Source organism: Gopherus evgoodei, chromosome 15, assembly GCF_007399415.2.
Source record: "Gopherus evgoodei ecotype Sinaloan lineage chromosome 15, rGopEvg1_v1.p, whole genome shotgun sequence".
Taxonomy (NCBI): domain Eukaryota; kingdom Metazoa; phylum Chordata; order Testudines; family Testudinidae; genus Gopherus; species Gopherus evgoodei.
In genome coordinates, this window is record NC_044336.1 from 26045933 (window position 1) to 26073269 (window position 27337).

The 27337-nt window shown below is 63.3% G+C and overlaps 1 protein-coding gene across 5 annotated transcripts in view; it reads right to left on the reverse strand.

The window, feature by feature from the left end:
- The window catches only part of SDK2 (sidekick cell adhesion molecule 2), a 168983-nt gene that overhangs the window by 3215 nt on the left and 138431 nt on the right, over window positions 1–27337 (reverse strand). The window contains exons 19-44 of one of the 5 annotated variants that reach the window (XM_030534605.1): window positions 26359–26554; window positions 25042–25140; window positions 24087–24278; window positions 23571–23692; window positions 23273–23382; window positions 22661–22811; window positions 21715–21952; window positions 21429–21544; window positions 20417–20606; window positions 19488–19586; window positions 18599–18793; window positions 18266–18467; window positions 17835–17938; window positions 17375–17445; window positions 16620–16755; window positions 15404–15457; window positions 14948–15049; window positions 14403–14518; window positions 12470–12656; window positions 10587–10724; window positions 8902–9063; window positions 8454–8579; window positions 7750–7914; window positions 6835–6975; window positions 4457–4595; window positions 3001–3148 (exon numbers count right to left, since the gene is read on the reverse strand). In XM_030534605.1, the coding sequence (XP_030390465.1) occupies window positions 3001–3148; window positions 4457–4595; window positions 6835–6975; window positions 7750–7914; window positions 8454–8579; window positions 8902–9063; window positions 10587–10724; window positions 12470–12656; window positions 14403–14518; window positions 14948–15049; window positions 15404–15457; window positions 16620–16755; window positions 17375–17445; window positions 17835–17938; window positions 18266–18467; window positions 18599–18793; window positions 19488–19586; window positions 20417–20606; window positions 21429–21544; window positions 21715–21952; window positions 22661–22811; window positions 23273–23382; window positions 23571–23692; window positions 24087–24278; window positions 25042–25140; window positions 26359–26554 (3699 nt within the window). Of the gene's footprint in view, window positions 1–3000; window positions 3149–4456; window positions 4596–6834; window positions 6976–7749; window positions 7915–8453; window positions 8580–8901; window positions 9064–10586; window positions 10725–12469; window positions 12657–14402; window positions 14519–14947; window positions 15050–15403; window positions 15461–16619; window positions 16756–17374; window positions 17446–17834; window positions 17939–18265; window positions 18468–18598; window positions 18794–19487; window positions 19587–20416; window positions 20607–21428; window positions 21545–21714; window positions 21953–22660; window positions 22812–23272; window positions 23383–23570; window positions 23693–24086; window positions 24279–25041; window positions 25141–26358; window positions 26555–27337 lie in introns of all 5 variants that reach the window. The other 4 variants (XM_030534606.1, XM_030534604.1, XM_030534609.1 and 1 more) reach the window with 4 other exon arrangements.

The window sequence follows — 27337 nt, forward strand, 5'->3', positions numbered from 1 at the left end:
CCAACAACTAGACCCAGACCCCATCCCCAATGACCAGATCCAGCCCCTGGCCTGGCCTGGCATCCCTTCCCTGACCAGACCCAGGGCCCGCCCGGTGTCCCTGGTGACCAGGCCCAGCGCAAGCCCTGGCAGCACTGACCCTACGCGCCATCTCTGGGAGCAGCCGGAATTATTTTTGTCAGAGGGCACAGCGGGGAGGACGGGAGAAGAGAGAGCTCAGGCAGAGGCTGGGTTGGCTCGCGTCCCTCCTTTCAACTCACCCTCTGCTTTCCAGAATTGAATTCAGCTTCCCCCTTCCCCAAGACACAATGGCCCCATTCATGAGGAAGCTGGGGCCGGCCAGGAAAGCAATCAAGTGACAGCTTTCAGCTCCCGCAGCTCTCACAGCTCCTCAAAGACACTCAACCCGCGATAATGCAAAGGGGGGTGAACTTGGATTTGCCTCCACTTTGCAGGCAAAGGAAAGGGCAGGCAAGGCCCAGGACTATGGGGCAGCTGGGGGGTTGCTGAAGAGCTGGAAGCCCTCAGCTGCCTGTTCCCCTCAGCGGCTCTGAGACACAAGCCTGCACCGGGCTCAGGTGATGGGAGCGGCCAGGGAATTTCCAGCTGTGCCACAAATGCCCAAGTTAGCGTCACTGCACCTGTCGGGGCCCCAACTCTCCTGCAGGAATAACCCAGCCCACGAGGCCCTCTCCGTGTGAGGCTACCCAGCGCGTGGCACAAGGGGGTCCTGATCTCTGGGGGCACCTGCAGGCGCTCCTGTCATGGGGGTACACGGGCAGGTTTAGTGCTCATGCAGCACCCGCATCTCCACCCCCTCGGGTTCCCTCTGCCCCTTCCCAGTGTACCGCCAGAGCTTGGCCGCGCAGCTACAGTCCTCCAAGGTGTAGGGAGAAAAGAGCCGGTCGGTCAGATTCCCACTCCCAGTGCTCCAGTAGCGTAAAGGAGCCTTGGTGCAAGGGAAAGGCCAAAGGGACCTTGGTGTAAAAGAGAAGCAGGCGCTACGAGCCAGAGTGAGATCTCGGCTACACCCGGCATGTCCTCCCCAACTCAGCGGGGATTTGCCTGGCTGCCACTGACAGAAGGATCTGACCCATCACTTCTACCCGCTGCTCCTGCGTGTACCATAATCCCGCTCTGAGGCTCTGGTTATTCCCTAGGCGCGCTCAGCACTGGCCACCCCCAAGTGAGAGTCCCGCAGGGCGGGAAGAAACATGAACCAGGGAATCGAGTGCCTCAGCTGAGACAGTTGCTGAAGTGGGATTAGCAGGCCTGGGTCCCCTGGCCCGCTGCTCAGCCCCACGTGGCCAGCGCGAAGTGCTGCACGACCGCTCCACCGTCTCCCGGGTTGCTGGCAGAGCCCAGGGGCTAATGAGAGAGCCGAGCGGCAGGGTCTGTTTTGGCCTTGCCATCACTCACAGTCTCCCCGATGGAGCAGGGATTCCAGGCAGCCATTTGAATCTCAGCCCCCAGGGCCACTGGAAGAGAGAGGCTCGCGGGAACGCCGCGGTTTGCTCTCTCGGTCCCGGAACCCCGAGCAAGCAGGTCTCCTTCCCTGCGGTTTGCTGGCTGGCTCCGGGACCGAGAGAGCAAACCGGGAAAGGAAACCAGCTTCGCCGCGGTTTGCTCTCTCGGTCCCGGAACCCCGAGCAAGCAGGTCTCCTTCCCTGCGGTTTGCTGGCTGGCTCCGGGACTGAGAGAGCAAACCGCGGCATTCCCGGTTTGCTCTCTCGGTCCCGGAACCCCGAGCAAGCAGGTCTCCTTCCCTGCGGTTTGCTGGCTGGCTCCGGGACCGAGAGAGCAAACCGGGAAAGGAAACCAGCTTCGCCGCGGTTTGCTCTCTCGGTCCCGGAACCCCGAGCAAGCAGGTCTCCTTCCCTGCGGTTTGCTGGGTGGCTCCGGGACCGAGAGAGCAAACCGCGGCGTTCCCGGTTTGCTCTCTCGGTCCCGGAACCCCGAGCAAGCAGGTCTCCTTCCCTGCGGTTTGCTGGCTGGCTCTGGGACCGAGAGAGCAAACCGCGCGTTCCCGGTTTGCTCTCTCGGTCCCGGAACCCCGAGCAAGCAGGTCTCCTTCCCTGCGGTTTGCTGGCTGGCTCCGGGACCGAGAGAGCAAACCGCGGCGAAGCTGGTTTCCTTTCCCGGTTTGCTCTCTCGTCCCGGAACCCCCCTTGAAGCCGCCCAACAGCGCTGCAGTGTGGCCACATCTAACACCACTTGCAGCGCTGGTTGCTGTAAGTGTGGCCACTCTGCAGCGCTGGCCCTATACAGCTGTACTAATACAGCTGTAACAACCAGCGCTGCAAAATTTTAGATGTAGACATGGCCTGAATTCAAACTAAAGCCTACAAAAAGGATGGGTGAGATGGGAGACTTTGGAGGGTAACATTCTGCTGCCAACATAGAAGGGCATCGGTGCCTGCCCAACAGAGACCCAGCTCGTCCTTGCGCCCAGCTTTCCTGGCCAGTTGCCGCCACAAGCTACCAACCCAAGCTGCAAAATCAAGCCATGAACTCAAGCTATGTCCAGGACTGGTAACTATGCAGCAGCTGCAGAACATCTGATGGGTGCATGCATGTGTGTGTAGGTATTAGGTATAATGTGTGTGTATAAGGATTAAGATATTAGTTATTGGTCACAAATCAAATTGTTATCATAATAAATGTGGCATCTTTGTCTTGCCTCCTGAAAAGATCCTGTGTAGTTTTGTCTGTACAACAACTGTAACACACTCCTATCCCCGATCCCCTTTCCGGGGTGGGGGGAGGTGATGAGGACAAGGGGATGCAGCTGACAGAGGGGACAGTAATTGCAGGGGATGACGGGGGCAGCCAGCCTGGAGATCCCAGGCACTGCGTGCAGAGTGATTTTCCCGCCAGGAGGCCAATGGGTGAATGGGGTGGGGAGGGCTGTCTGACCCCTGCCCCCCACCCCTTGGGCTGCAGCCACCTCTCACCCTCCTGCCGAGCTGAGAGCCCCGGCCCCAGCGAGCTGCCCCTCACCTGGGAGTCCGAGATTTCTGAGGGCTTCTCTGTCAGGCTGCTGCTCTCGGCCGGGATGAGGTCATTGTACTTGGTGACGTCCTCATCGGAGTAATGCAGGCTCCCGGGGCTGGGCCGCGGCGGGGACCTCGGCAGGGACACGGAAGCTCTACATTTCGTTTGGAAATGGAGAACTCTGGCGCTGGAGCAGATCCCCCTGGCCCCATTCGGGGAGATCAGCCATGGCCCTCCCAGCAGGCCCCACCCGAGCCCACTGACACCCCCCGCCATGACGCCTGGGCACTAGCAGGGCTGTTCAGAGCATCGGCCGTGGGGCTGGCACCCCAACCCTCCCCACTGCAGTCTGCTGGCCTGCCTGGGGATAAGCCATTAACCAGTGGGGTCCCAGCGGCTCGGTTTCCGCTGCTTTCCTCTCCTGCCCTCTCCAAACTGAGAGCCTGTTTGGTGCTCGAAACCAGGAGCTGGGCAGGATGTGAGCAAGTGCCCACACCGACAGCTCTGCCAGCACCACACGCCTGCCCTGCAGCCCTGGGGTCCCGCCTCCAGCTGTGCTGGTGCCCCTCAACCCTGACCCGCAGCCCCCTGCTAGCCCAGCTCCAGGCTCCACCCCCCCAGCTCTGCCAGTGCCCCTCAACCCTGACTCACAGCCCCCTGCTAGCCCAGCCCCAGGCTCCACCCCCCCAGCTCTGCCAGTGCCCCTCAACTCTAACCCGCAGCCCCCTGCTAGCCCAGCCCCAGGCTCCACCCCCCCAGCTCTGCCAGTGCCCCTCAACCCTGACTCACAGCCCCCTGCTAGCCCAGCCCCAGGCTCCACCTCCCCAGCTCTGCCAGTGCCCCTCAACCCTGACCCACAGCCCCCTGCTAGCCCAGCCCCAGGCTCCACCCCCCAGCTCTGCCAGTGCCCCTCAACTCTAACCCGCAGCCCCCTGCTAGCCCAGCCCAGGGCTCCTGCCCCCCAGCTCTGCCAGTGCCCCTCAAACCTGACTCGCAGCCCCCTGCTAGCCCAGCCCAGGGATCCCCTCTCCCCACAGCTCTGCCAATGCCCCTCAATCCTGACCCATCACAGACTGGTGTTCTGACTGCAGCTAGCTCTTGGAGCTGGGCAGGGGAACCTGTGGGGTGCCTACGGGCTTTGCTTCAGCCCAGCTCCCAGGTGCTTCAGAGCAATGCCAGCTCCCGCCCCTCTACAACAGTCATGGGTGGGGAGTGAGCAGCGGCAGCCCCACTGGAGCCGATGGCTTTGGGTGGAGAGCCCGATCCGGAGCCACATCCAACCCCTTTGCTGCTCCGGGCTCCACATTCCCACCCAGAACCACCTGTGGGTGCAGTTGGTGTCAGTGAGTGTCCGGCGGGTGCTAGCACACCAGTAACCCGGCCAGAGGGGCACAGTGGGGGCGGGGGCCTGGCCCCAGATCTCTGGCTGGGCACCCAGAGCCCTGGGCCCCGCAGCTGGTACCTGGTGTAGATCCCGTTCTTCCTGCAGAAGGAGTTCTTGACAGAGAGGCGCCGGTTGTTGAGCTCCAAGGCAGGGAAGCTGCCCTCGTCCAGACTCACCATCTCCCCGTGGTTCAGCGCGTTTGCCTTGGAGTTGTTCCCTGTCAGGGAAGGAGGGGAGCCATCAGCTGGATCAGCGCCCAGCCCGGGGAACCGGCACATCACACACCCGGCTACTGAACCAGCTCGAACTCCATGGTCGACCCTCCCGACCTGCCGTGGTGAGTGGCCAGCTCCCCGAGACAGGCCTGGAGACAAGCAATGGATTTTGGAGGGGAAGCTCCCCAGAAGTTGATGGAGAAAGGAGGAGCAGGCAGGTGCACTGTAGCCAGGGGTTCCCCAGGCCAATGACCCCCCTCTCTCCCCAGATGTGAGGGCACAGAACACCCCCAGCTCAGCCAGCAGGCACCACACCCAGCACGCTCAGGGGCAATGAAGGGGTAGGGCAGCCTTCACCTGTCCCGTCTCATCACTCAGTCTGGCCTGGGCTGTGAGGGCTCTGGGGGACGAGCTCACCCTCTCTCCAGCCAGCCCTTGTATCCCAGTGCAGTGCCATCCTGCCAGAGCTGAGGTGCCTTTGTGGGGCTCAAGGCCGGGGTGCTGTTCTTCACAGGTCCCCAGCGTGGCCAGGGGGCATGGGTTACGCAGAGCTCCCTGTGCCAGCCCAGCCGTCTGGGCAGCTGAAGGCATGAGGAGCAGACTGCATGGCTGGTGCTCCGCTGGGAGTCAGTCTCAGGCCAGCCCTGCTTGTCACGCTGCGAGCATGGTAAAATCCCACCCAGTATGCAATCTGTGATGTGCCCAGGCTCTCGAGCAGACAGCGGGCGGATGGCATGCTGTGCCCAGCAATGGGGCAGCAAGCCCTGGGCAAATCAGGGCTGAGCATTAGGAGATCTGTGTCCCAGCTCTGCCAGCAGCTGACTGGGCAAATCACCACTCTTCTCGTGACTCAGTTTCCCCATCCCTAAAACGGGGGTACTGATGCTTCCTGATCTCCCCCAGGGGTTAACCCGTTAATGTCTATAAAGTGCTTTGAGATCCCTGAAGGGCGAGCACTGGGTTTTGGCGCAGGGTTCTGCTGCAAACAGCTGCACAAGCTGCCCGGCTCTGGTCCCTTGGGGCCCAACTGCCCCCCTGCCTTCCAGCCGGTGTGGGCGTTTCCTGGTGCAGTGCTGCCGTCGGACACTGGCACCGGTGGGGCGAATGGTGCGGCCGCATTTCACACCCACAATGCCCAGGTGGGAGCAGTCACCCAGCAGCCGAGGGGCGGAGAATTGGGCCCCTTGGCTTCTAACTCTGGGCCCCACGAACCCAGGCCCCAGCCTTAGAGGCTCTGGGTGCAAGTCGCCCACACTAGAAGCCAGGAGTCCGGGCTCCCAGTGCCAGCCCTTTGCTACACAAGTGTATTGACTCAGCAGGGCGGGCGGCATTAGTCCCACAATCTGAGCCCTTCATTTGGTTAGGAAAACAGCAGTATTTACTAATCCCGTGACCTTTCCTGCCGCTGGCAGCGCACAATGAGGGAAGCCGGTTGTTTGATCTTTAGCTCCCAGCGACATTAACACGGCCAGTGATGCGCTTTTCTAACCCGTGTCTGTCGGCAGGGCAGGGGTGGGATGGGTCTGTTGTGCTGGGGGGACGGTTCTGGTGTGACTTCCATCAGCAGAGCAGCTGGTGGGCGAGTGGCAGAAGGCGGCAGGGTCAGGGCAGTGAAGGGAAAGGCTCCCACTGATCAGGCTGCTGGGTGGAGCCTTCGGGGAAGCTCCCAGTGCTGGGTGGCCAGGGCAGGCACCACGCCATGCCCAGGGACGCCAGGAGCACGGTGTGCACCCTGACACTGGCTCCTCCGGGTTTGGAGTCACCGCCTGTGCCACGTTCTGCGCTAACCCCAGTGTTACGGGTTGCAGGGAGAGGCCTGGCCAGCAGTGACGTGAACCATAATAACAAGGGCAAAAGCTGATGGAGAACCCTGCCCTCCTCTGGCGTATCCAGGCACACCTCCAGCAGAGCGGTGCTGGTCTACCCCAGCCATGGGCCAGGCCCTCTGGCTCCACAGCCATGGGGGGTGCAAGCTACAGACAGCGAAGGCGAAACATGACCCTCCGTGGCCCTCATCTCCCATACCCAGGCACGGCTCCCAGACTCCCAGTGCTGCACCTCTGTCTTTGAGACTAGGGCGGCTCAGAGCCAGACCCCTGGTTCCCAGCACCCTGTCTGCAGCTGGGTGAGTCTGGGGGCCGTTCCTCTCGCACCACGGCCTTGGTGGCATCACATCACCCTATGCCGGGCTGGGCAGCCCCACTGGGCAGCAGCTCCTGCCCTGTGTGCAGGGGCGCTCACCTGAGTCTGATTTCTTGGCATACTTCTTGCTCTGCCCGCGGATGATGAGGACGAAAACCAGCAGGAGGATGAAGATGAGCCCGATCAAGGCGATGACCACCAGGAACCACCACTCCTCGTAGAAGGGGTTGGCTTTCTGGGCTGGAAGGCAGCCATGGAGAGCAGCATGAGTCACACACCCGCCCTGCCGGCTCACACCCTGGGGCCTGTCCTGGGCACTGGCGGGGCTTGGAGCTTGGTGTGCTGGGATGGGACCTGTCTTATCCCGAGGACCCTTCCTCTGCCCCTGGGGAACCCCAACAGACTTGCAAACAACAGATCTTCTTCAACTGTGGGGCTGGGATAGCAGGGGGCTGGGAGTGGGGGACACTGGCAGAGCAAGGGGGAGAGTCCAGGGCTGGGTGAGCAGGGGGCTGTGGGCTGGGATTGAGGGGCCCTGGCAGAGCTGTGTGGGGAGCCCAGGACTGGGCTGGCAGGGGTGATGGGTCAGGAGTGAGGGGCATGGCAGTGTTTGTGGGGAGGGAAGGGGAATCACAGTACGGTGACTGCCAGGTGACATGGCCGTATCCACCCATTTTCAGGCAATGGAGAGGAGCACATGGAGAGATCACCTCCTTCCCGGGAGGGGCTGCTCCAGTTAACTCAGCCCCCCACTCTCCAGCTCAGGCCCCTGCCCCCAGCATGCTGACAGCACCTGCTGCCCCTCACCTCCTCTGCTGCTGGTTTCCCCAAGTCCCAGATCCCCTCCCCTCCTCACCCCCCAGCCTGGGCTGCAGGGAGGGGGGTACATTAGGTGGGACAGGGTGAATGAGGAGGTCCCTGTCTCCCTGTGGCACGAACCCTCCTTCCTGGCACAATGGCCCCAGAGACAGGCCAGGAGAGCAGCCCGGGGCATGTTCCTCCCAGCCCCTGCACCTGAGACGGAAGGGGAGGGTGCACTGGGTGTCCCATAGCCGTAGTCATTGACTGCGATGACCCGGAAGTCGTAGCTGACCCCCTGCTTGAGGATGTCCATGCTGAAGGTGTAGGAGGTCACCTCCCTGGGGATGTCCTTGATGAGGATGTCCCACAGCCCCTCATCTGGAAGAGAGGAGAGAGGCCCAGCTTGGTTAGGGGATGGAGCAGCCCTAGAGTGCAGGGGGTGGGTGCACGGGATGGGAGAGGAGAGGGCTGCAAGTTCCCAGCCCCGAGCAATAAGTGCAAAGGTCCTGGCTGAATGGCACACACAGCATGGGGGGTTGGAGTCAGCACTTTTGGGCAGCATGGGACCCCTGAGCTAGCAGGGAATTGCCACCTGCTGCAGCAGCACTGGGGCTTCTACCTCCCTGGGTCTTCAGCCACCAGAGGGTTGGCTGACTGTAACGGGCTGTTCCAGTGCAGTGCGCGCTGGGCTTCCCCCCGCGCTCGGGGCGCCCGGCCTCCTTCCCCCTGTAGGATGCCCGTAGGGCCTGGTCCTGCCTTGGGCCCCAGGGACAGCCCAGGTGCCTTGCTAGGCCACCGGCCTGCGTCCTGCCCTGCAGGGATGGCAGCCGCAGGGCAGAGCTGGGGCCTGCGTTCCTGCCAGGCCAGTGGCGAGGGGGTGGGGAGACGACATCCAGGGCGGGGGGAGCGTATGGTACCTGAGGGCCGGGCCTCGATGACGTATCGGGTGATGGGCCCCTTGCCAGGATCCCCATTCGCCCAGTGGATAGTGATGGCTGAGCCATACCGGGAGATGAAGGGCTCACCTGGTGGTCCGGGGGCACCTGGGAAACCAGAGCAAAACAAGTCGTCATGGGGAGAAAAAACACAACCTTCTAACATCACTGGAGGGGCGGCGGGGTCCAGCCCCTTGCCCTCTACCCAGCCCCCAGTCTGCCTTTCTCCTCAGCCCCCCATGACTCCAACCCCCACGTCCAACCCCGACTGCCCATCCAGCCTCCCACTGCATTTGTCCATGGGGCCCTTTGGGTCAATCCTTCCTGCTGCAGAGATCTCCGCTTGTGGGAATCCTGGGGGGCCCTCCCCTCACCACAAAGCCCCTTCCACCCCCGAGAGGCAGCATGAGCCTGTGCAGCAGCACCGTACCTTCCCCCGGCCCCGTGGTGATATTGGCCTCGATCTCGGGCCCGTAGGCGAAGGTTTTGGCCCGGATCCGGAACCGGTACGTCACGCCCTCCGCTAGGTCCTTCACCTTCATCCATGGGGGGCTGCTCCCCTTCACATCCACCGTCACGATCTTACTCACGCCTGGGGGGCAGAAGGCACAGACGTGGCATGCAGAAATCCTGGCGCCCACCCTCCCTCACAGTGCCAGGACCTGGCACTGGGGAAGAGAACTGCAAGCCTGATGCTGAGTGTGGCCAAACCAACCCACAGGCCTGTGTGGAGGAGCGACTCCCTGCAGCACAAATCCAGAGAAGCCAGGCTGGCGTCCCTGCTCTGGGGACTGGATCCCAGGTTTCTTGCACTATAGCACAGGCTGGCTCCGTTAACACACACCTACATGGCCCGTATCCTGCCTCCAGTACCCTGCTTTGCAGGAAGCACATAATGCCCCCCACTAGCTGGCACAGCACGAGCAGGGAGAGCCTTCCTGACCCTGCGGGATCAGCACATGCCCTGAAACACGCTCTTTGCTTGGCAGAACCCCAGGCCCCTCTGTGCTGTGGGCGGCAAGCAGGGTTTGCAGGATCAAAGGAGATCCTGCATGGCGCAGGTTCAAAGGAGAAGCGCCCCTGCCCCTGCTCCCTTGGGTCACTGTGGCCCTCCTCCAGAGCTCTCGCTTCACAGCACTTTCCCTGAACCTGACTCTCAGAAGCCCAGGTGGCAGCAGGGAACACTGAGCAGCCATTGTCCTCGGGCCACCCCACCCGCGCTGTTTGCTGCGTTCTCAGGCTCTCTCCTGCCCGCTCTGCATGTCCTATCGGCCGCTCGGGGAGGAGCGGGGAGCCAACGCTTCCCCTCTTTTGTCTGTTGCCCTGGAACGTAACAGCTCGGATAGGGGAGCTGGTGCTGTGGCAGTGCTGGGCTGGGCTACATGGGGCACTGCAGGGCTGCAGAGAGACGGGGAAGGAGGCGCTGGACCCCCTCTGAAGACGTGATGAAGGATCATGAGAGCTGGCAGCGCTGAGATGTTTTGACCCCGTGAAAATGCCACTGAAGATGCTCTTTGCTCGGTTTTGTTTTGGTTTGTTTTTTTCTGAATCCCTGAAACTTTTCACCAACAAAGGGACTTTGGCCAAAATTTCCGTTTTGTTGAAAAAAACATTTTCACCATCAAAATGGCGGGACAAAACATGCGCCCTCTGCTCCCACAGCGACGCTTCGGGTGCGCTCAGGACCGTGTGTCCTCGTGTATCTCCAAGCCCTTTGCACAGTGACCTACGAGACAATCCCAGGTGCCCTGCAGCCACCCCTGGGGAGGAACATGGGAACAGTTTTAAAGGAAACAGCAACAGAAGGGAACAGCACAAGCGGGAGTTGGGCCGGGACACTAGGCTGGTCCCCAAAACCTTGTGACGAGTGGCAGGAGGCCACAAAGCGATTCTAGCCCATGCTGCTCAGCACATCCACCTGGCCTGGGGTAAACTGAATCCTTCCACAGAAACAGATTTTCCTGACTCCCAAGCTCCTCTACCAGCTCTGTTTCCCAGCCCCCCAGGGAGCAGAGGCCCCTGACCCCTGTTGACACCTCCCGAGCTTTCCCCTCCGCAGCGAATGGTCCTGTCCCACCTCCACCTCACCCCGCCCGTTCAGCCCAGGGCTCTTACCGTCCACAGGCGTGCAGGGCTCATAGACAAGCCTGTACCCTTCCAGGATGCCGTTGGGCAGCAGAGGCGGCTCCCAGGAAACGTTCACCGAGGTGGTGGTCAGCTCACTGAATCGGATGGTGCTGGGGGCGCTGGGGGCTGCGAGGAGAAAGCAGAGGGGCTTTGCAGACTTCCCCCAGGGCGAGAGAGGAGAGGGGCGGATCCCGCTGGCCCCCCTCACTCCTCGGCCAGCTCATCCTGGGGTTTACTGGGTGGGCTGGTTGGCGAGTGAGACTGTGGGAAAGGGATGGATTCAGTCACACGCCATCAGCATTAACAGGTGTGTGTCTGTGACCTGCCCAAATTCCCCACCCCCCACCTGGCACGCCCTATTGAGCAGGTGTGGGAAGCAGACAGGCAGTCCCTCAGAGTGGGGGTGGGAGACTGTGCGAGTTTATGCTCTGTGTTTGAAAGACTTTGTCCAAGTTTGGGTTACCAGGAGAGACACGTTGGACTGGGGCTGGGGCCTAGAGGGCCAGCATGCACTTGAGGACTCACTAAACGGACCCTGGGAGGGGGTCACTTGGGGGACTTTTGGACCAAGTGAGTTCTTAAAGGGCCCTCAAGAGGGGGGACACTGAGGCAGGGCGCAATGGAGCAACCTTGGGCCATGAGGGCGTGCTCAGGAAGTGGCTGCCCATGGTACAGCGAGTTAGCTGAGGACTCCAAACTCATCCCGCCAGTGCCAAGTCCCCAGTAACAACCCCTTGCGGGGCTGGACTCTTCCAGGCCCCCCTCTTCCCACCGCATCTCCAGAAAAGAGCGAGAGACACAAGCACTCCAGACCCGATCGGAAACAACTGATCGGCCCTGTCGGGCCCCTCTGTGCCTCCCCAGTCTTCAGATCTATGCACCCCTGGCGCATCTGGGCTGTGTCTCCTCCTGACCCCAGCGCACCTTGCGCCTCTGGTTTCCCTGATGACAAGCTCCCTGCCAAGACACCTCACACCTCTGAATTATTTTGCGGAAATGCTACTTCCTGCCCTGACACGATGGGCGAGGGGATGAAGGGTTTAATGCCACCATTCCCCTTTTGCCCGGGGGGTTGGAACGGTCAAGGAGAATGAAGCATTGTTGCAGTGTGCTTGAAGCCCGCCCGGCAGAGCGTCTCCGGGTCTCCTGAGGCCCCCCCAAAAAGGCCGAGACAGGGCGCCTGCCTCAGCAGGGAGCCCCGGAGCTACCTGGGCAGATCCAGCACAAAGAACTGGGAGGATTATTTTCAGCCTCCTGCCTGGTGCTGTGCTGAGAACAACCTCAAGGCCGTGACGAGATGCTGCCTCCGATACTGCCCCTGTGGGTGAGGGACTGGAACCCAGGTATCAGCTGGTGGCAGTGGGGTAACGTGGCTGGACATGGCAGTGGATCCAGCCTGGTTCTCCCACATTGCCCCCATGCTGGTTCCGTACCTGGAGCACTTGGTCGCACGGGCTGGTTTATTTCTCAGATGGGAAGGGAGGGTGCCGGGGACTTCACCAGCCAGGTGTTCCCACAGCACTGCTAACTGCAGAGCCCCGCCCCCACCTGGCTTCAGTCCCAGCCCCGGGCCAAAAATGGGATGAGTCTGTCAGGTCTCAGCCTAGAGCCTCATAGCACCAAACCACCTGGCAGGAGCACAGCTCAGCTCAGTGGCCAGCCTCTGCTCAGGGCAGGACCAGAACCCAGAGGGACATGGCGGTAGCACACAGGGCTTGGCAGAGCTGGGCAGCAGGAGCCCAGGGCTGGGATAAGGCGGAGCGGGGTGGGGGTGGGGGGGGCAATGTCTGTAGGTCGGGATGGAGCCTGTGGGCCGCTGTGCGATCCCTCCTGATTCACGGCCCCATGAGTGAGAGGAGGATGGAGCCCACCTGCCTGCTGCGTCCTGCCCCTGACGGGGACACTGCGGGGCCCGTCCCCGGCGGCGTTGAAAGCTGAGACGGTGATCAGGTACGAGGTGTATCCCGTGAGGTTCTTCAGCTTGGCCCCATTCTCTGGCAGGAACAGTGTCTTCACCCGCTCCGTGCCATTCTGGCGCTGGGCCTCCCAGAAATAGATCTGCGGAGAGATGGGGAAGACGGGAGCTGGGGTCAGGCCAGGCCCAATGCTGGCAGGGGCCCGACATAGCTGCTAGCCCCGCTGATCCCCATGCTCTCCTTCACAGCCTGCTCCTGGAGTCTCCACCCTGGGCTGGGGCTCCTGGCTCCCCACGCACAGGCTCAGCTTCCCCCAGATCCAGCCTGCCTGGCTTCTCCTTGTGCAGAGCACACCAGGAAATGGACCCTGCTGTGGGCCCTTGGTGGAGCAACTGGGGCGGTGGCTGCTCTGCGGTGGAGGAGACGTAGGGCCCTTTATCCTTAAGGTCCCCTTACCCACAAGGAAGACCCCTGCCCCATCTCTCAGTGGGACACGTTCAGAAATGCTCCAGAAAGAGGAAAGCTCCTGGGCCCGCCTACCCTACAGCGGTGTAGCCAGGCCGGTGCCCTCTCCTAGGAAACACACCTGCTTGGCACAGGGTAGGGAATGGGGAGTTCAACCCATTTCTCAAAACCTCTGTGAGGGGATATCGACTGCAGGTCAAAAGTGGCTTTTCTGGGTTTAGCTTAAACGCCTCCTGATCAGTTTCAGCCAAACACCACAAAGCGAAGCGAGTGTGTCCACATGGGGCTTGCACCGGTTTCATTAAGTCCCATTCTCAGCCCCTTGGAGATAAAGGCCTGCAGTGTCTGGGTCTGGACAATCCCAGGTTCTAGAACCAGCAAAGCTCCAGAGGGGTCTCCGTTCCAGAAGGCCCCGCAGCCCCTCTCGGATCCAAGGGGCCCAGCCACACGCAGGCCGGGAGCACAGAAGACGCATGCACATCTCTGGCTCTGAGTCAGAGAAGGGGCTTTCCTGTGTCCAGAGGAAAGGGGGGAGCAGGAAGTGCCGGCGCCAGGCCACGCTGGATGGAAAATGTGGCCCACAGCCCTTGGCTGAGCCCAGAGACTCAAACACGGCCTGAGGTCACCCTTGAGCGGTGCCCAGAGATCCAGGGAGAGGCTGTATGGTCCCAGCAATCGCCCCCTCCCAAATCCCAGCTATGCCCTGCTGCAGGGAGTGCCCAGACCCCGGGGAGGGCCAGGAGCAAAGGGCTGGGGCAGGATTGGAAGTGAAACCGTGCCACCTGCTGAGCACACTGGGAACTGCGCTCAGCTGTGACGCTTCCTTCGGGGGAAAAGGACAGATTGCTTGGGCCGGTCGTGTGTGTGCGCGCGTGCGCATTTGTGTGTGTGCGCGTGTGTGTGCCTGCGTGCATGTGTGCGCACATGCTTGTGTATGTGCGTGCGTGCGTGCGTGCATGTATATGTTGGAGCCTGTCACTAATCTGCTGCCCCGTAGCTCAGGCTACCATGCCCACCGCCTCAGGGCTGGGCACTGCCCCCGGGGTGGATGAACCCTGCTCCCCGGAGGCGACAGATGCACTGCAGGGTGGCTATATCCCCCGTTCCCATTCCCTTGCAATCCCGATGCCACTGACTGCTGGGCCTCAGCCCTCCTGGCTCCAATGGCCTCGAATCAAACAGGTTCACTGTGGCTTGTATTCCTGGCTGTGCCTTCTACCCCAGCATCCCCTCACCGACCAGTTAAACTCCTTCACACATCCAGCTTAGTGTTCCTGGCCCTGCTGGCATCAGAGGGAAACTGAGGCACAGCTGGTGTGGCAAGGGAAGCCAATGGGAGCTCGGGTGGTCAGTGCCCCACAGTGACGTGCTACTCTGGGTGCTGTGCCGATTGTAACAGCCAGAGGGAGGTGGGGGCCAGTACCTTATAGCCCTGGATGTCGCCATTCTGTGCCTCGAGGGGCGGCGGCTCCCACGTGACGTCCAGCTGGGTGGCTGTGGCAGTCTGAATGGCCACGTTCTGTGGCGGGGCAGTGGGCACTACAGAAGGAGAGTGAGCTGGGGTGAGAGCGTCCGAGCCCCCTGGCACTCCCGTCCCCCAGCATGGCAGCTGGGGTGTGGCGGGAGAGGGAGACGGCCCCTCTTCCATCTGATCGCACCCTCTCCCTGTGGTCCTGGAGCCGCTGTGCTGCCATCCATCAGACGGCATCCTGCTGCTGGCTGGCAGCTGGGGAGCAGGGCAGGCTGTGGGCACAGGCTGTCTCCTTGCGGGGAAGTGCGGCCCCGGCTGCCGATAGGGAATGGCGACAGCTACCACCCTGGGAGAGGCTCCCTTAGCTCAGCTGGGCAGGGCCCATGAATTCCCTGGTGAGTGCTGGACGTGGCCCAGGGATGGGGCAGCCCTTAGTGACCAACAGGGGAGCTCGAAGCCTGCCCGGAAGCAGAGATGCCCACGCAGCCCTGACTCACCTGCCTCGCCTACGAAGACCTCCTGGGGGGGGCTGGAGGGCCCCTCGCCTGCGGCGTTGTACACACTCATGCGGATCTCATAACGCCTGTGCTTGCTCAGATCTGCAGGGGGTGAGAGGAGGGGAAGTGGGTGCCAGGGAGAGCCAGGCAGGGGCCCATCCACAAGGACAGGAGCACTGGTGTTTCGCCTCCCTCCCATTAGCCCCCTTGGAGCTAGGCTGGGCAGTGGGGATGTCCTGACCTGCTGTGATGCCCCAGCTGCAGGGGGCAGCTCTGCCGGTACGTCTGCCCCCCCCCAGGTATGATGGGGAGCAGTGAAGTGACCAGGGGTCGCCCGTAGGTGGAGTGCAGGGGGGGACCCATAGGTGGTCGCTGGAATGCAGAGGGGGGGGGTCAGGAGGGGAGCGACACGCAGACGGACAGAGACGAGCCCCGAAGCAGAGAGCGGAGACTTACTGTCCAGTTCGTGGTGCGTGAGGCCGGCTCCGGTCAGGTTCCGCACGGCGTACCCTGCTGTGGGCGTTGAGAGGGAGCGCAGGGAGAGTGGTCAGTGGGGTTAGTCACACACAGACACAACAAGCAGGACGGACGCCCCGCTGAGCATGGGAGCGGCGGGACGGCTGCCAGGGCTAGCGCAGGGGGCAGCGTTGGTTAGCGGGCAGGGGGAAGAAACCCGGTGGAGCTTCACTGCTGCCACTGGGGGTTCAGAGGAGCCAGAGCTGGGGAGCGCCCTGGGAGTGACAGGAGCTGGTTGTGCTCTGCTGTGTGAGTACCCCCTGGGACTGCCCTCAGATGGCTTCCTGCTTTACTGCCCCCGCCATGCCCGGTCTCTGCCCCTCAGCCTCAGCTCCTCTGTCAGTGCCAGGCTGCCTGCTGCCCACCTGGCACTGGGTGGCCTCTGCCTTACCATCTCACTCCCCTTCTCCACTACCAGGGCATGGGCTGCAGCCCTCCCCAGGGTGCTGTACCTCTGCGCATTAACCGCTGCCAGCAGGGAGCACGCAGCGCAGTGCCAGTGTCAGCGCCATGATCAGAGATGACCGACAGGCCTCAGCACAGCAACCCTGGGACCTGGAAGCTGGGGCTCCTCTCAGCGGGGGCCTTAGCATAAGTCTGGGGAGAACCTCAGCCCCTGGCCAACTCCCCTGGCCCCTGCCTGTCCCGGCCCCTGGTTAAGTGCACAAGAGACTTCGCAAACAGGGAAAAAGGGAAAAAAAAGCACCAGGTCAAATTTCAGGCTCTCCCCAGCTAACCAATGTCCTTCTCAAGCTGTGAGCTGCCCTGATGGCTCCTGACCTCATAGCCCCCTCCAGGTCCCCCCACCCAGCAGAGAGCAGACCCCTGCCCCACCCCCCCTTGGCGTCAGCACTCACACCATCAGCCATGTCACCCCCCCCCCCGAGGCACGGGGTCAGCCCTGGAGGAGAAGAGCGGGACACGCCGGCGCAGGACGGTTCCTGGAGCTCGGCTCGGTGTGCAGGAGGCTCTGGGGCCAGCTGGCTGGCGTTCACACGCAGAGCACTCGGGGGGGGGGGGGTTCCAAGGCAGGGCTGGGGTGGGGCTGGGCATCATGGAGAGCCCCACGGGCCAGGGCGAGAGGAATCCCCCCATGACGTGTGTTCCCAGGGGGCTCTGCTCCTGCCCCCCGTGGGAGCTGAATAAGGGCACTCACGGGTGAGCTCCGCCCACTTGGCACCGGGGCTGCTGAGGCTGCGTGTGGTGAAACCGCGCAGCCCGTCGTAGACCAGCTCTCGGTAGCGGATCCGGAAACCCAGCAGGATCCCATTGATCTTGTCCTCGGTGGGGGGCTGCATGGAGGGGGGGACAGGAGCCAAGAGGTGGGTGCAGTCAGGGAGGTGCAGCCCATGGAGACTGTGCCTTTCATAGATGTGCATGGCCCTGCCCATTTCCGGAGCCTGCACTGCCCTCACCCCTCTGTGGGATTTCCTTCTTCACTCATTGCCCCTGCCTTGCCCTGCTGCAAGGGTGCTCCCTACAGCCAGGGCGGGCTCACAGGTCCCTGCAGAGCCCAGCCCTGGGGTGAGGAGGGATTGATCCTGAGAGGTGCAAGGTCCCAGCCCCTGCAGGTCCCCAGAGCCTGGAGCCCGTGGGGAGCAGCAGTACCCGCTGGGGCCAGCCTGCTTCTGGCCCCTCTCTGCGGCAGGCACTCCGCGCCCCGGATGCCGGGGTCCTACCAGGCCAGCAGCGGCATGCGGGAGCTCTGGAGCAGATGCAGCACCGGTTGGCACAGCTGCAGAGTGGTGGTGAGCTAGTGCGGCCCTGCCCAGAGAGAGCAGTGTGGATAGGAACGGAGGACGAGGGGATCCGCAGTGCCAAGGGGACACGGCTCCCAGGCCCTCCCGGGGAATGTGAGTCAAGCCGCTGTCTTACAGAGACAGGCAGGGGCAGCGCGGTGCCGCACGGTACCTGCCAGCGGATGAGGACGGAGGTGGTGGTGTGAGGCGTGACCGAGAGGATGGTGGGGGCTTCCTCTGGGGCTGAGGGGAGAAGAAACACAGGTGAGATGCTGAGAGGCACGAGGGTCCCTCCCCCATGGCTCCAGACTCAGGATCCCTTCCTGAGCAGCTCAGGGGGGTTGGAGCCTTCCACACGGTCGCTGGTTCAAATCCCCGCCACTTCTGGGAGGGGTGAGCTGACGGGCCCACGTGACCAACCCCTGCCTCGCCCCACAGAGCGCCAGCTGGTCCCTGGCTGAGGGGAATGAGGCCCCCTTGCTCTGCAGACAAGGCTCCGGCCTGGAGCGCGCCAGGAGCTGTGACCCAGTGTGGGTTGCACCCTGCCACTGAAGAGATGAGGCCGGCTCCGGTGGCCTTCAGCCTTCGTGTGCTGCGTCTCCCATGCCTGCCCGCGGGGAAGGGGGACTGACCGGCCTGCAGGGTGGTGAGTGACTCCGACTCCTGGCTGTATTCGCTGTCCCCGATGTCATTGGTCGCCTTGACACGGAACTTGTAGGAGGTGAAGGGCTTCAACCTGGGCCGGGAGGGGAAGGGGAAGGGCGTGAGGCACCGGTTCCAGTGCCTTCCAGTGGAGGCAGGGTATGAAATGGCACAGCTTTGCTTTGGCCAAGGCGGGGGTGGGAGGGAAAGAGATCGATCAAGGATCATCATAAAGCAATTCTCCTCCTTTCAGGTGGGGAAACTGAGGCACAGAGCGGTGCCTAAGGTCGGTGGCAGAGCCGGGAATAAAAGCCAGACCTCCTGACTCCCAGCCCAGTGCCTTCAGGCCACGCTGCCTCTTGCCTGCCCCACCCCACCACAGCCTTACCAGGTCTTGCCTGCTTCCAAGGCCCCACCTCACCTGTCCACGACAAAGGAGGTGGCGTTGTGGCTGACCGAGGCGGAGTGCAGTGTCCACTCGCCAGCTGGCAGCTCACGGGTCTGCATGGTGTAGTACCGGACCGGGGAGAGGCCGTCGCTGCCCGGCTCCCAGCACAGCAGCACGCTGTGGGCCTTCACGTCCTCCTGCTGCACCATGGGCTTGCTGGGGGGCTGCGGGCGGTCTGAAGAGGGAGAGACGGCCGTGAGGGCTTGGTTGGAAACCGCGCCTGGCCCCATCCCCCCCTCAGGCAGGGCCTGAGTTCCACGCCCCTGGCTGGCTCATGGCAGTGCTCCCCAGCCCTGGCACGGTTACCTCTCTTCTCAGTGGTCACCACCAATGCCTCGGCTGCCTCGCCCCAGCCTTTGCGGGTCTGCGCCGTGATGCGGAAGAGGTAGGTCGACTCCGGCTGCAGGCCGGTGGCCGTGTACTGGCGGGCGCTGGGGCTGAGCACCTCCACGGTGGCGGCGTTGGCGCTGGTGGTGTTCAGGCGGTGGGTGATCTGGTAGGCTGCGGAGAAGGGGGATGGAGGTGGTCAGCAAGCGCAGGGGCAAGGCTGCCCCCCACCCCGGCCTGCAAGGGGGCAGAAAGGCTGCTCCAGGAGACACGGGGTGGAGCCAGGACTGGCCGAAGGGATCCACTAACGAGCCAGTCGTGAGCGCCTGGGCCCAGCTGCCCCCGCAGGGTCCGGCCCTGGGGCCCGCCTGGGAGCTGAGATGTTCACAACTGGCCCTCCGGGGCTCACTGGCCATGTCTCCCCCCAGCGGGAAGATGGGCGCCCGTGCCCAGCCCATCTTGGTGCCAAGCAGGGCTGGGCTCGGGCCAGCCAGAAGGGGAGGGGATTCTGCGTCCCTCTGCCGGCTGATGGGGCTCGCCAGCTCTGTGGTTTATCAGAGGAGCAGCTCGGGTGCATCCAGGGACCGAGGCTGCTGGCTCCTGCCTGCTGCAGAGGAGCCCTGAGCTGGGGAGTGGCTGGCACAGCAGCTGCCATTCCCCTAGCAAGACCATGCCATGCAGGGCACTGGTGGGCTCCCAGCATGGCCCTCCCCCAGCAGGGCTCGGCTTAGCTCTATCCCCTGGCCCCAGCCCTGTCGCTCACACACACAGCTGCACCCCTCCCGCTGCCGAGCATCCCTAGCACAGCCCCCTCCCAGGGGTCCCGGGACCGTTACCCACCCGCCAGGGCGCTCGGAGAAGCGCTTACCTAGAATGATGCCGTTAGGCGCAGCTGGAGGCTGCCAGATCAGCCGGACTGAGGTGGTCCTCACTTCTGGGAAGAGGATGCCCACCGGGGGCCCAGGCACTGGGGCAGGACGAGAGCAGAGGGCAGGTTGGGTGACAGGCAAACAGGCTCAGTGCCCTTAGCCAGATCAAAAGGGGAATGGAGCCCGTCCCAGCCCAGCGGCTGGGGGAGTCCGCTGGCCAAACCCTGAAGCTAGCGGCCGCTGGGCCTCCATCGCACAACTCTGCCGGGCGCAAACGCCCCACAGGGCACCCAGGGTGACAGGGGAATGGTGCTTCCCCTCCTTCAGGAGCTGTCCCACTGAAAACTGCCCGTGCTCCGTCTCAGACTGACGGAGCAGTAAGACTCCCGTGGACTTAGGGACACACGTGGACTTAGGGACAGAGACACACCGACCCTCCCTCCACACCCTTAGGGACACCCTCCCCACACCCACAGCCCCTTTAGGGGCACAGCCCACCATGCACCCTGTTAGGGACTCCCCCATCTGTACACACCCCCTCCTCAGCATACCCTGGGGGCACACACGAGCACAAATACACACACGTGTATGGGGGCACACCCCCACCCCGGGGCCCAGATACACACTCAGGAATGCTCTCTCCTGCCCTGTTATGTCTCCTCATTCTATTTCTGGGGCTGGCACCCCCACCCCTGTCTGCCGGAGCCCTCCAAGGACAGGCAGACAGAGGGGGAGCTGTTTGCACGGAGTGTGGCGAGGGCCGACCAGACACCATTTTCTCCCCATCCCAGGATGACGGGGGCACTTGCCCTTTCATGGACTGGCCCCCGTTTGCGTCTGGCCTCACCCCGCGTGTCACCCGCCGTGAGGGCCAAGCACCCCGAGCGCCCCCGACAGCGGGAATGGGTGGGGGAGGAGCGGCACCTACCATCGTCCAGAGTCCTCTCCAGGATGGGCGGGGAGCTGGGCGCGCCGTCTCCAATGCGGGTGAAGGCCAGCACGCGGATCTCGTACAGCACGTACTTGCCCAGGCCCGTGAGCTGGGCGCTGCGGGAGGCGTTCCCCTGCGCCGGCCAGAACTGGGCCCGCGCATCCGAGTCCTTCTCCTTGTACACGACCTGGAACAGCCCACGTGAAACCCACGGAGCCACCCTGGGGCTGCCCTGCCATGCCAGCTGAACCCACTCACCAGGCTGAATGGGGCCCGGGCACATGACGGCCTCTCAGTTCACACCCCATCTAGGTCACCAGGGGACACCTGCCCTAGCCCCATGTGACAGCGCCACACCGCACGCAGGGCAGCCTCTCCCCAAGGAAAAGCCACGGCAGGAGCATTGACAGGCATGTTTCAGGGAGCCCAGGCCTGGAATAGCCACGGGCCACAGGACTGGGGAGCAGGGGGCAGTGGGTCGGGATTGAGGGGCACCGGCAGAGCTGGTGGGGAGGAGTCCAGGGCTGGCATAGCAGGGGGGTTGTGGATCGGGATTGAGGGGCAGAGCTGGTGGGGAGCCCAGGGCTGGCATAGCAGGGGGGTTGTGGATCGGGATTGAGGGGCAGAGCTGGTGGGGAGCCCAGGGCTGGCATAGCAGGGGGGTTGTGGATCGGGATTGAGGGGCAGAGCTGGTTGGGAGCCCAGGGCTGGCATAGCAGGGGGGTTGTGGATTGGGATTGAGGGGCAGAGCTGGTGGGGAGCCCTGGGCTGGCATAGCAAGGGGGTTGTGGATCGGGATTGAGGGGCACCAGCAGAGCTGGTGGGGAGGACCCCAGGGCTGGCATAGCAGGGGGGTTGTGGATCGGGATTGAGGGGCACCAGCAGAGCTGGTGGGGAGGACCCCAGGGCTGCGTCGCAGGGGGCTGTGGGTGGGGCAGAGGGGAACCAGCCCAGCTATTCAGAGGGGGTGGCTGGGTCCAAACAAGGGATCACACGGGATGAGACCCACCTTGTAGCCCAGGATGAGCCCGTTGCGATCCGCCTCGGGGATCTCATTCCATCGGATCAGCATGCTGCTGGAGGTGGTGGCCAGCGCGGACACGTTGGTTGGGCCAGACGAGGGGACTGGCGAGGGGAGAAGACAGCCAGGTCAGAAGCTGGCCCGACTGGTTCCCATGGCAGTGGGCCTGGAAGGGGCAGAGGGCCGGGCAGGGCACACCCAGGCTGGGGGTCTGACGGGCACTGCCAGCCGAGGAGTAGCCGGTGGGACAGGCCCCAGACCCGGCAGGAGATACCTGACTCCCTGGTTCGTCCCAGCACGACATGGCTCCAGGGCCCGGCCCCGATGGCGTTGAAGGCCTGCACCTGCACGCGGTACTCCGTCCACTCCTCCAGGTCCTCGATGGTGTACTCCCGCTCCACCCGGTCGTGGATCACGTGCGCCACTGTCCTGCCCCGCCCGTCCGCCCGCGTGTACCGCAGCCTGTAGCCCACCGACTCCGGGTTCCCGTTGTACTCCAGCTCCGGGAGCGGCTGGGGAAGGGGAGACGCTCAGCACCAGCCACCCTCACCCGGCCCACCCCCCAACCACTCCCCTCACACCCAGCACAGCCCCTGCTAACCCACCTACCCTTCCCCCCACACAGCGCAGCCCCCCGCTAACCCACATAGCGTCCCCCACACCCAGCACAGCCCCCTCTAACCCACATACCCTCCCCCATAACCAGCATAGCCCCCGCTAACCCACGTACCCTCCCTCACACCCAGCACAGACCCTGCTCACCCACCTTCCCTCCCCTACACCCAGCACAGCCCCCGCTAACCCACGTACCTTCCCCCAACCTAACCGCTCCCCCCCACCCTACACAGCCCCCAACTAATCTGTACAAACCTTGCTTCCCTTCTGCACTCCTCACACAGCCCCCCATTCATCCATGTTCACCCCCTCACCCAAACCAGCGCTGCCCACACTAGCCTGTGTGCAGGTCCCCCCACTCACTTACCATCCCCACTGCAATGCACAGCCAGGCTGCTTCCACCGCCCACCCCCCGGAAGACAGTGGCTAACGCTGCATTCAACAAGGCTGCAGCCCCCTGACCCGTGACTGCCGTTTTCTCTTTGCTTCATTCCCGGCTCCCCACCCAAGGGAGTGCCCTGGGCAGACGTGGTGGCAGTGCCCATCCCGGGCAGGGAGTTGGCCCAGGCCTGGGGTTTCCAGGATGCGCCCTGCGGTCACTCACCATCCAGCGCAGCCACAGGCTGGTCTCGCTGGCCGTCCGCAGGGTGACGTTGGCGGGTGCCACATCTGGGGGAGCCTGCAGGGTCTGCATCCTCCTGGAGGGCACGCTGGGGGGGCTGGTGCCCACGATGTTCACCTGCCGGAGGCGGAAGCTGCGAGGAGAGGAGCCGAGTCACCGTGGTCAGGGAGGGGACTCAGGAGGGCTGCGGGCACCCCCCAAGCTCCTCCACAGGGGCTACAATACAAGCCCCACCCCCGTCTGTGCAAAGCTCAGGGTGTCCCCACCACCAGTGCTGCGCCCATGCTGTGCTCCGGGGGACACTAGGGGGCGCTGCTGCTGGGGAAAGGTTCAGCCGCACCTGGGACCCAGAGCCCCCCTCCCTGATGCTCTTGGGCTCCGCTACCTCCCCAGGGGGAGGCTGACGTTGGGGGCACGGTGCTAGGGGAGGAGAAGCTCTGCCCAGCGCCTCTGGGGATACAAGTCTTCGGCAGAGGAAAGCCCAGTGCCCGACAGGCTGAGAAGACCCATTAGGGCCAGCCAGGCTCCCTTGCCACCCAGGGTGGGGGTTGTAGCAGCCACGGCACTCGCCCAGCGCCGGTCCCCAGCACCCACCTGTAGTACATGTACGGGTGGAGGTTGGGCACCTCCATGGAGCGGGCGTCAGGGTCATTGGCCAGCTGGTGAATGAGCTCCCACTCCTCGTTCTCGCCAATCTGACCCACCTGTGGACAAGTGGGTGGCGTGAGGCGCTGCCTGTGCTGCACATGGGCCATGCAGGTCGCTCCTGTCAGCGCAACGTCCCAGCCCAAGACAGCGGAGGCAGAGAGCTCCCAAGTGCAAGGTGCTGTACACCCCTCCAATAGGCCTGGATTCCCCGGCTCCTTCACCTCCCCCTCCAGAGACCCCTCACCTGAGCTTCCACCAGCCAGCGGGAAATGGAAGTCTTCCCGTCGTAGCCTGGCCTGAACTGGAGCGTGACGGAGCGCGGGCCGATGTTGGAGATGCCCAGATTGGTCGGCGCGCCGGGGAGCTCTGCAGGGAGAGGACAGGATGGGAAGGGACATCCTGTTGCAGGGCGGGGAGGAAAGTGTGGCTGGCCTTCCCCCTCCTATCAGTGCCCACATCTGGGCACCCGCACCCGCGGCAGCAGTCGGGGAGGCCGTAGGGGAGAATGGCGCAGCTACTGGAGCATCATGCACACGCCCCGGCAGCTCTAGCGCAGAGTCACCCCCAGCACGAGTAGCCAGGTCTGGTCAACAGCTGCTAAAGAGCCAGCTCCTGCTCTGTGCTGCTCGGGCCCAGCCTCACCCCCGGCTCCAGACCTGCTCCCAGCACGTTCTTCGTGGGGTGCCCTCCACCCTGGGCCTGCCGGAAACCAGCGGGAGGCTGGTGATGGGAGCAGAAGGGGGTCGGGAGCCGGGTTTACCTGGAGGGACCCCGGAGGAGATGGTGGAGGAGGACACCTGGCCCTGCCCCTTGGACGTCATGGCGGCCACCTCAATGGTGTAGGTGGTGAGGGCGGTGAGGCCGGTGACGCGGTACTCCAGGGTGAGGTTGGGCAGGTAGTGTGTCACACGTGTGTTGGTGCGGTTGTATTCCTCCCAGGAGATCCGGTAGCCTGCAAACACGAGCCAGCCACAGGCACATGGGTGGGTCACAACCAGTCCCCCACTGCGGGAACCTCCCCCACCACCCCCCAGGGGACACCCTTCAACTTGCCTGCACCCCTCCCCAGGCCAGCGCGTGGGCCCCAGCCAATGCAGTGCCACCCCCATGCTTTGCCGGCAGAGGGGCCTCACTTCCCAGATCCCCCCAGCAGCCTGACAGCCTGGCGCAAGGGGCCACTAGCCAGAGGCCAAAGGGCAGAGCCAGCTCCTTGAGCCAATGCTGGTCCCTTCTGCCCCACACCCCTCGCTTGCAAACCCCTCTGCGGTTCAGGCACCAGGAGTGGGATGCTCAAGCCGGTTGGGGGGTTAGGAAGATCCCACTCACTGGCTCTTGCCCCGAATTCTCCACCGAGTGTTCGCCACGCAGCCATTTCCCCACCATCGTCCATAGTAACATCCACCCAGTGTAGTGGGTGCTGCCCCGGCCACACCAGCGCCTCCTTGGCACGCCGTGATGTGGAGGGAGCCAGACGTGGCTGGGATGCGGAGGATGGGGCTGAGGGGAGCGGGGTGGAGATGGGTAACTGAAGCACCCTAGGAGAACGGCAGGGGCCTGTCTCCCCAGGACCCCACATGAGGGAAGGAAGGTGCTGGGGAGACAGGACTGTCCTGCGGCACAGAGCGCGTTCCCGACTGCGGCCCTGGGCAGCACCAGGCTGCAGCTCAGCTGGGCTGGGGGAGGGTCCGGCAAGCAGTCCCCCAGAAGCTCCTTACCGGTCAGGATGCCGTTCTTCTCCAGGGGCTCCTGCCAGCTGACCTTCAGCGACGTGTCCAGGATGTCACTGAAGCTGAGGTGCCCCACGGGGCCAGGCGCTGCCCAAGAAACCCCAACGCCAAGAGTTAGAGCGGAGCAAGCAGTGCACATCTCAGCACCCCCTGTGCAGCCAGGCCGAGGTGAGCCGAGGTCTCCCCAGGGCACTGGCTAGTGAGAGCGAATGCTGAGCTGGAGCGAGCAGGGGGCTTCCCGGGGTATCCCCCAAAATGAGTTGGAACGAGTGGGGGTCTCCCCAAGGTATCTCCCAAAGGGAATTGGCACAAGCAGGGGTCTTGTGGGGCATCCCCCACGGTGACCTGGAGTGCCTGGGGGTCTGCTTAGGGTCTCCCTCATAGTGAGTTGGAGCAAATGGGGGTCTCCCTGGGGCCTCCCCCATGGGGAGTTGGAACGAGCGGGGGGCCTCCCCCATGGGGAATTGGAGCAAGCGGGGATCTCCCCCTGTGACAAACTGGGAACGTTCTTAATGTTTGCTCTGAATACTGTGTTGGTGCCTCAGTGTCCCCATGGCAGTTCTTAAGTATCTAGGTGGTGGAATAAGGGTGTGTGATTGCTACAGAGCAAAGGGCCAGTGCACCTAAATGCCTGGCACTCTGTCTCTTAGCAACTGATGGCCTGGGCCCCTCCTCTGCAAAGGTGCCAGCTGAAGGTGTTGGAGACAAAGGGATCAGGTGATTTCCTGGCCCGGGAAAGGGGCTGAGCAGAAAGAAGGGGCTGGAGGGGGTTTAATCTGGAGCTGCCTGGGGACAAGGAGTGAAGTGCAGATGTGGGGTCTGGCTCACTGGCCCCCAGAATGGACCCGGCCGAGGGGTCCGGTTTGCGGTATCTACAAGCTCTGTTTTAGACCATGATCCTGCCATCGAATAAACCTCTGTGTTACTGGCTGGCTGAGAGTCAGTCTGACTGTAAAGTGGGGGTGCAGGACCCTGTGGCTTCCCCAGGACCCCGCTGGGATGGGCTCGCTGTGGGAAGCGCACGGAGGGGCAGAGGATGCTGAATGCTCCAAGGAGAGACCCAGGAGGTGAAGACGTGTGAGCTTCTTGCCCTGAACAAGTCTGCTCCAAGGGAGAGGAGACTCCCCAAAGTCCTGACTGGCTTGGTGGGGAGCAGTTCCAGAGCATCGCCCGGTAACTCCGTGACACCTCCATGGGGAGTAGGGGCAGGTTCTAGGGCCCAGGTTCCTGGCCCTGCAGGCGCCCCTGGGAGCTGGGCTGCGCGCCCCACTCTGTGTCACAAGGGAATGCGAGGCCTCCCCGTACCGTCCTCGTGGGTGCGCACCAGCTGCGGCGGGCTGCGTGGGCCATCGCCCGGTGTGGTGAAGCACAGCACGGAGGTGAAGTACTCGGTGAACTTCTTCAGGCCCCCGATGTAGCCCACGTGGATGCTGTCCTGGAAGTTGGGCCTCACCGTCACCACGGTCACCTCCTCCGCCTGCTCCGGCTCCCACGCGATCAGCTAGTGGGGCAGAACAACAGGGTCACAGCCCTGCGTGGGGGGAGAACCAGCCCTCAGCCCCGCGGCTGCCCCCTCAGCAGCCTCTCCTCCCAAAGGGCGGGTCGTGAGTGACGGAAACGCCCGGGATGTCCACTGGTCACGGGGACCAGAGGGTCGCCAAGACGCCAGATCACTGCCCCAGCCCCACCGCACCTCCTCAGTAACAGCCCAGAGACCCTCGCCCAGCGATCCCGGCATTAAGCTCAACCATTCGTGCCTGAAGAGCACAGCCCAGTATCTTTCAGTCTCCATTCAAAGACATGGAGGGATGGAAAATTTACAACCCCCCTTGGTAACCTGCCCCGATACTTAATTAGACAGACTGGAAGGTATGACAAGGGTAGACAGAGCCAGATGGTGATAGATAAGCCAAGGACGCCTTAATCTACTTTCAGCTGTGGCAGAGTCCTGACCTTGGGAGCACGGTCAGGTCTGTTTCTGATGCGTCCGTGTTTCCAGCTAGTGTGTCTTTTGGGCCTAAGATCCTGGATCTCCTCTGAACTCAGCTCACTCTCCCCACCTGCTCCTGCATCCGACCAGGACGCTGGGGTTTAGCTTTCACGGGGCGCTGTCAGACAGGCCAGAAGGGACGTGTGGAGGGGGAACGGCGCGGCTTTGGAATATCAGTGGAAGCGTTCCCAGTGCTGGGTTTAGCTGGCCCCCAAGCACTGCAGCATCGGGCTCTGGTAGGAGACTCACCCAGGGCAAGGGGCCTGACTACTTTCATTGCCCAGGCTCAGTGAA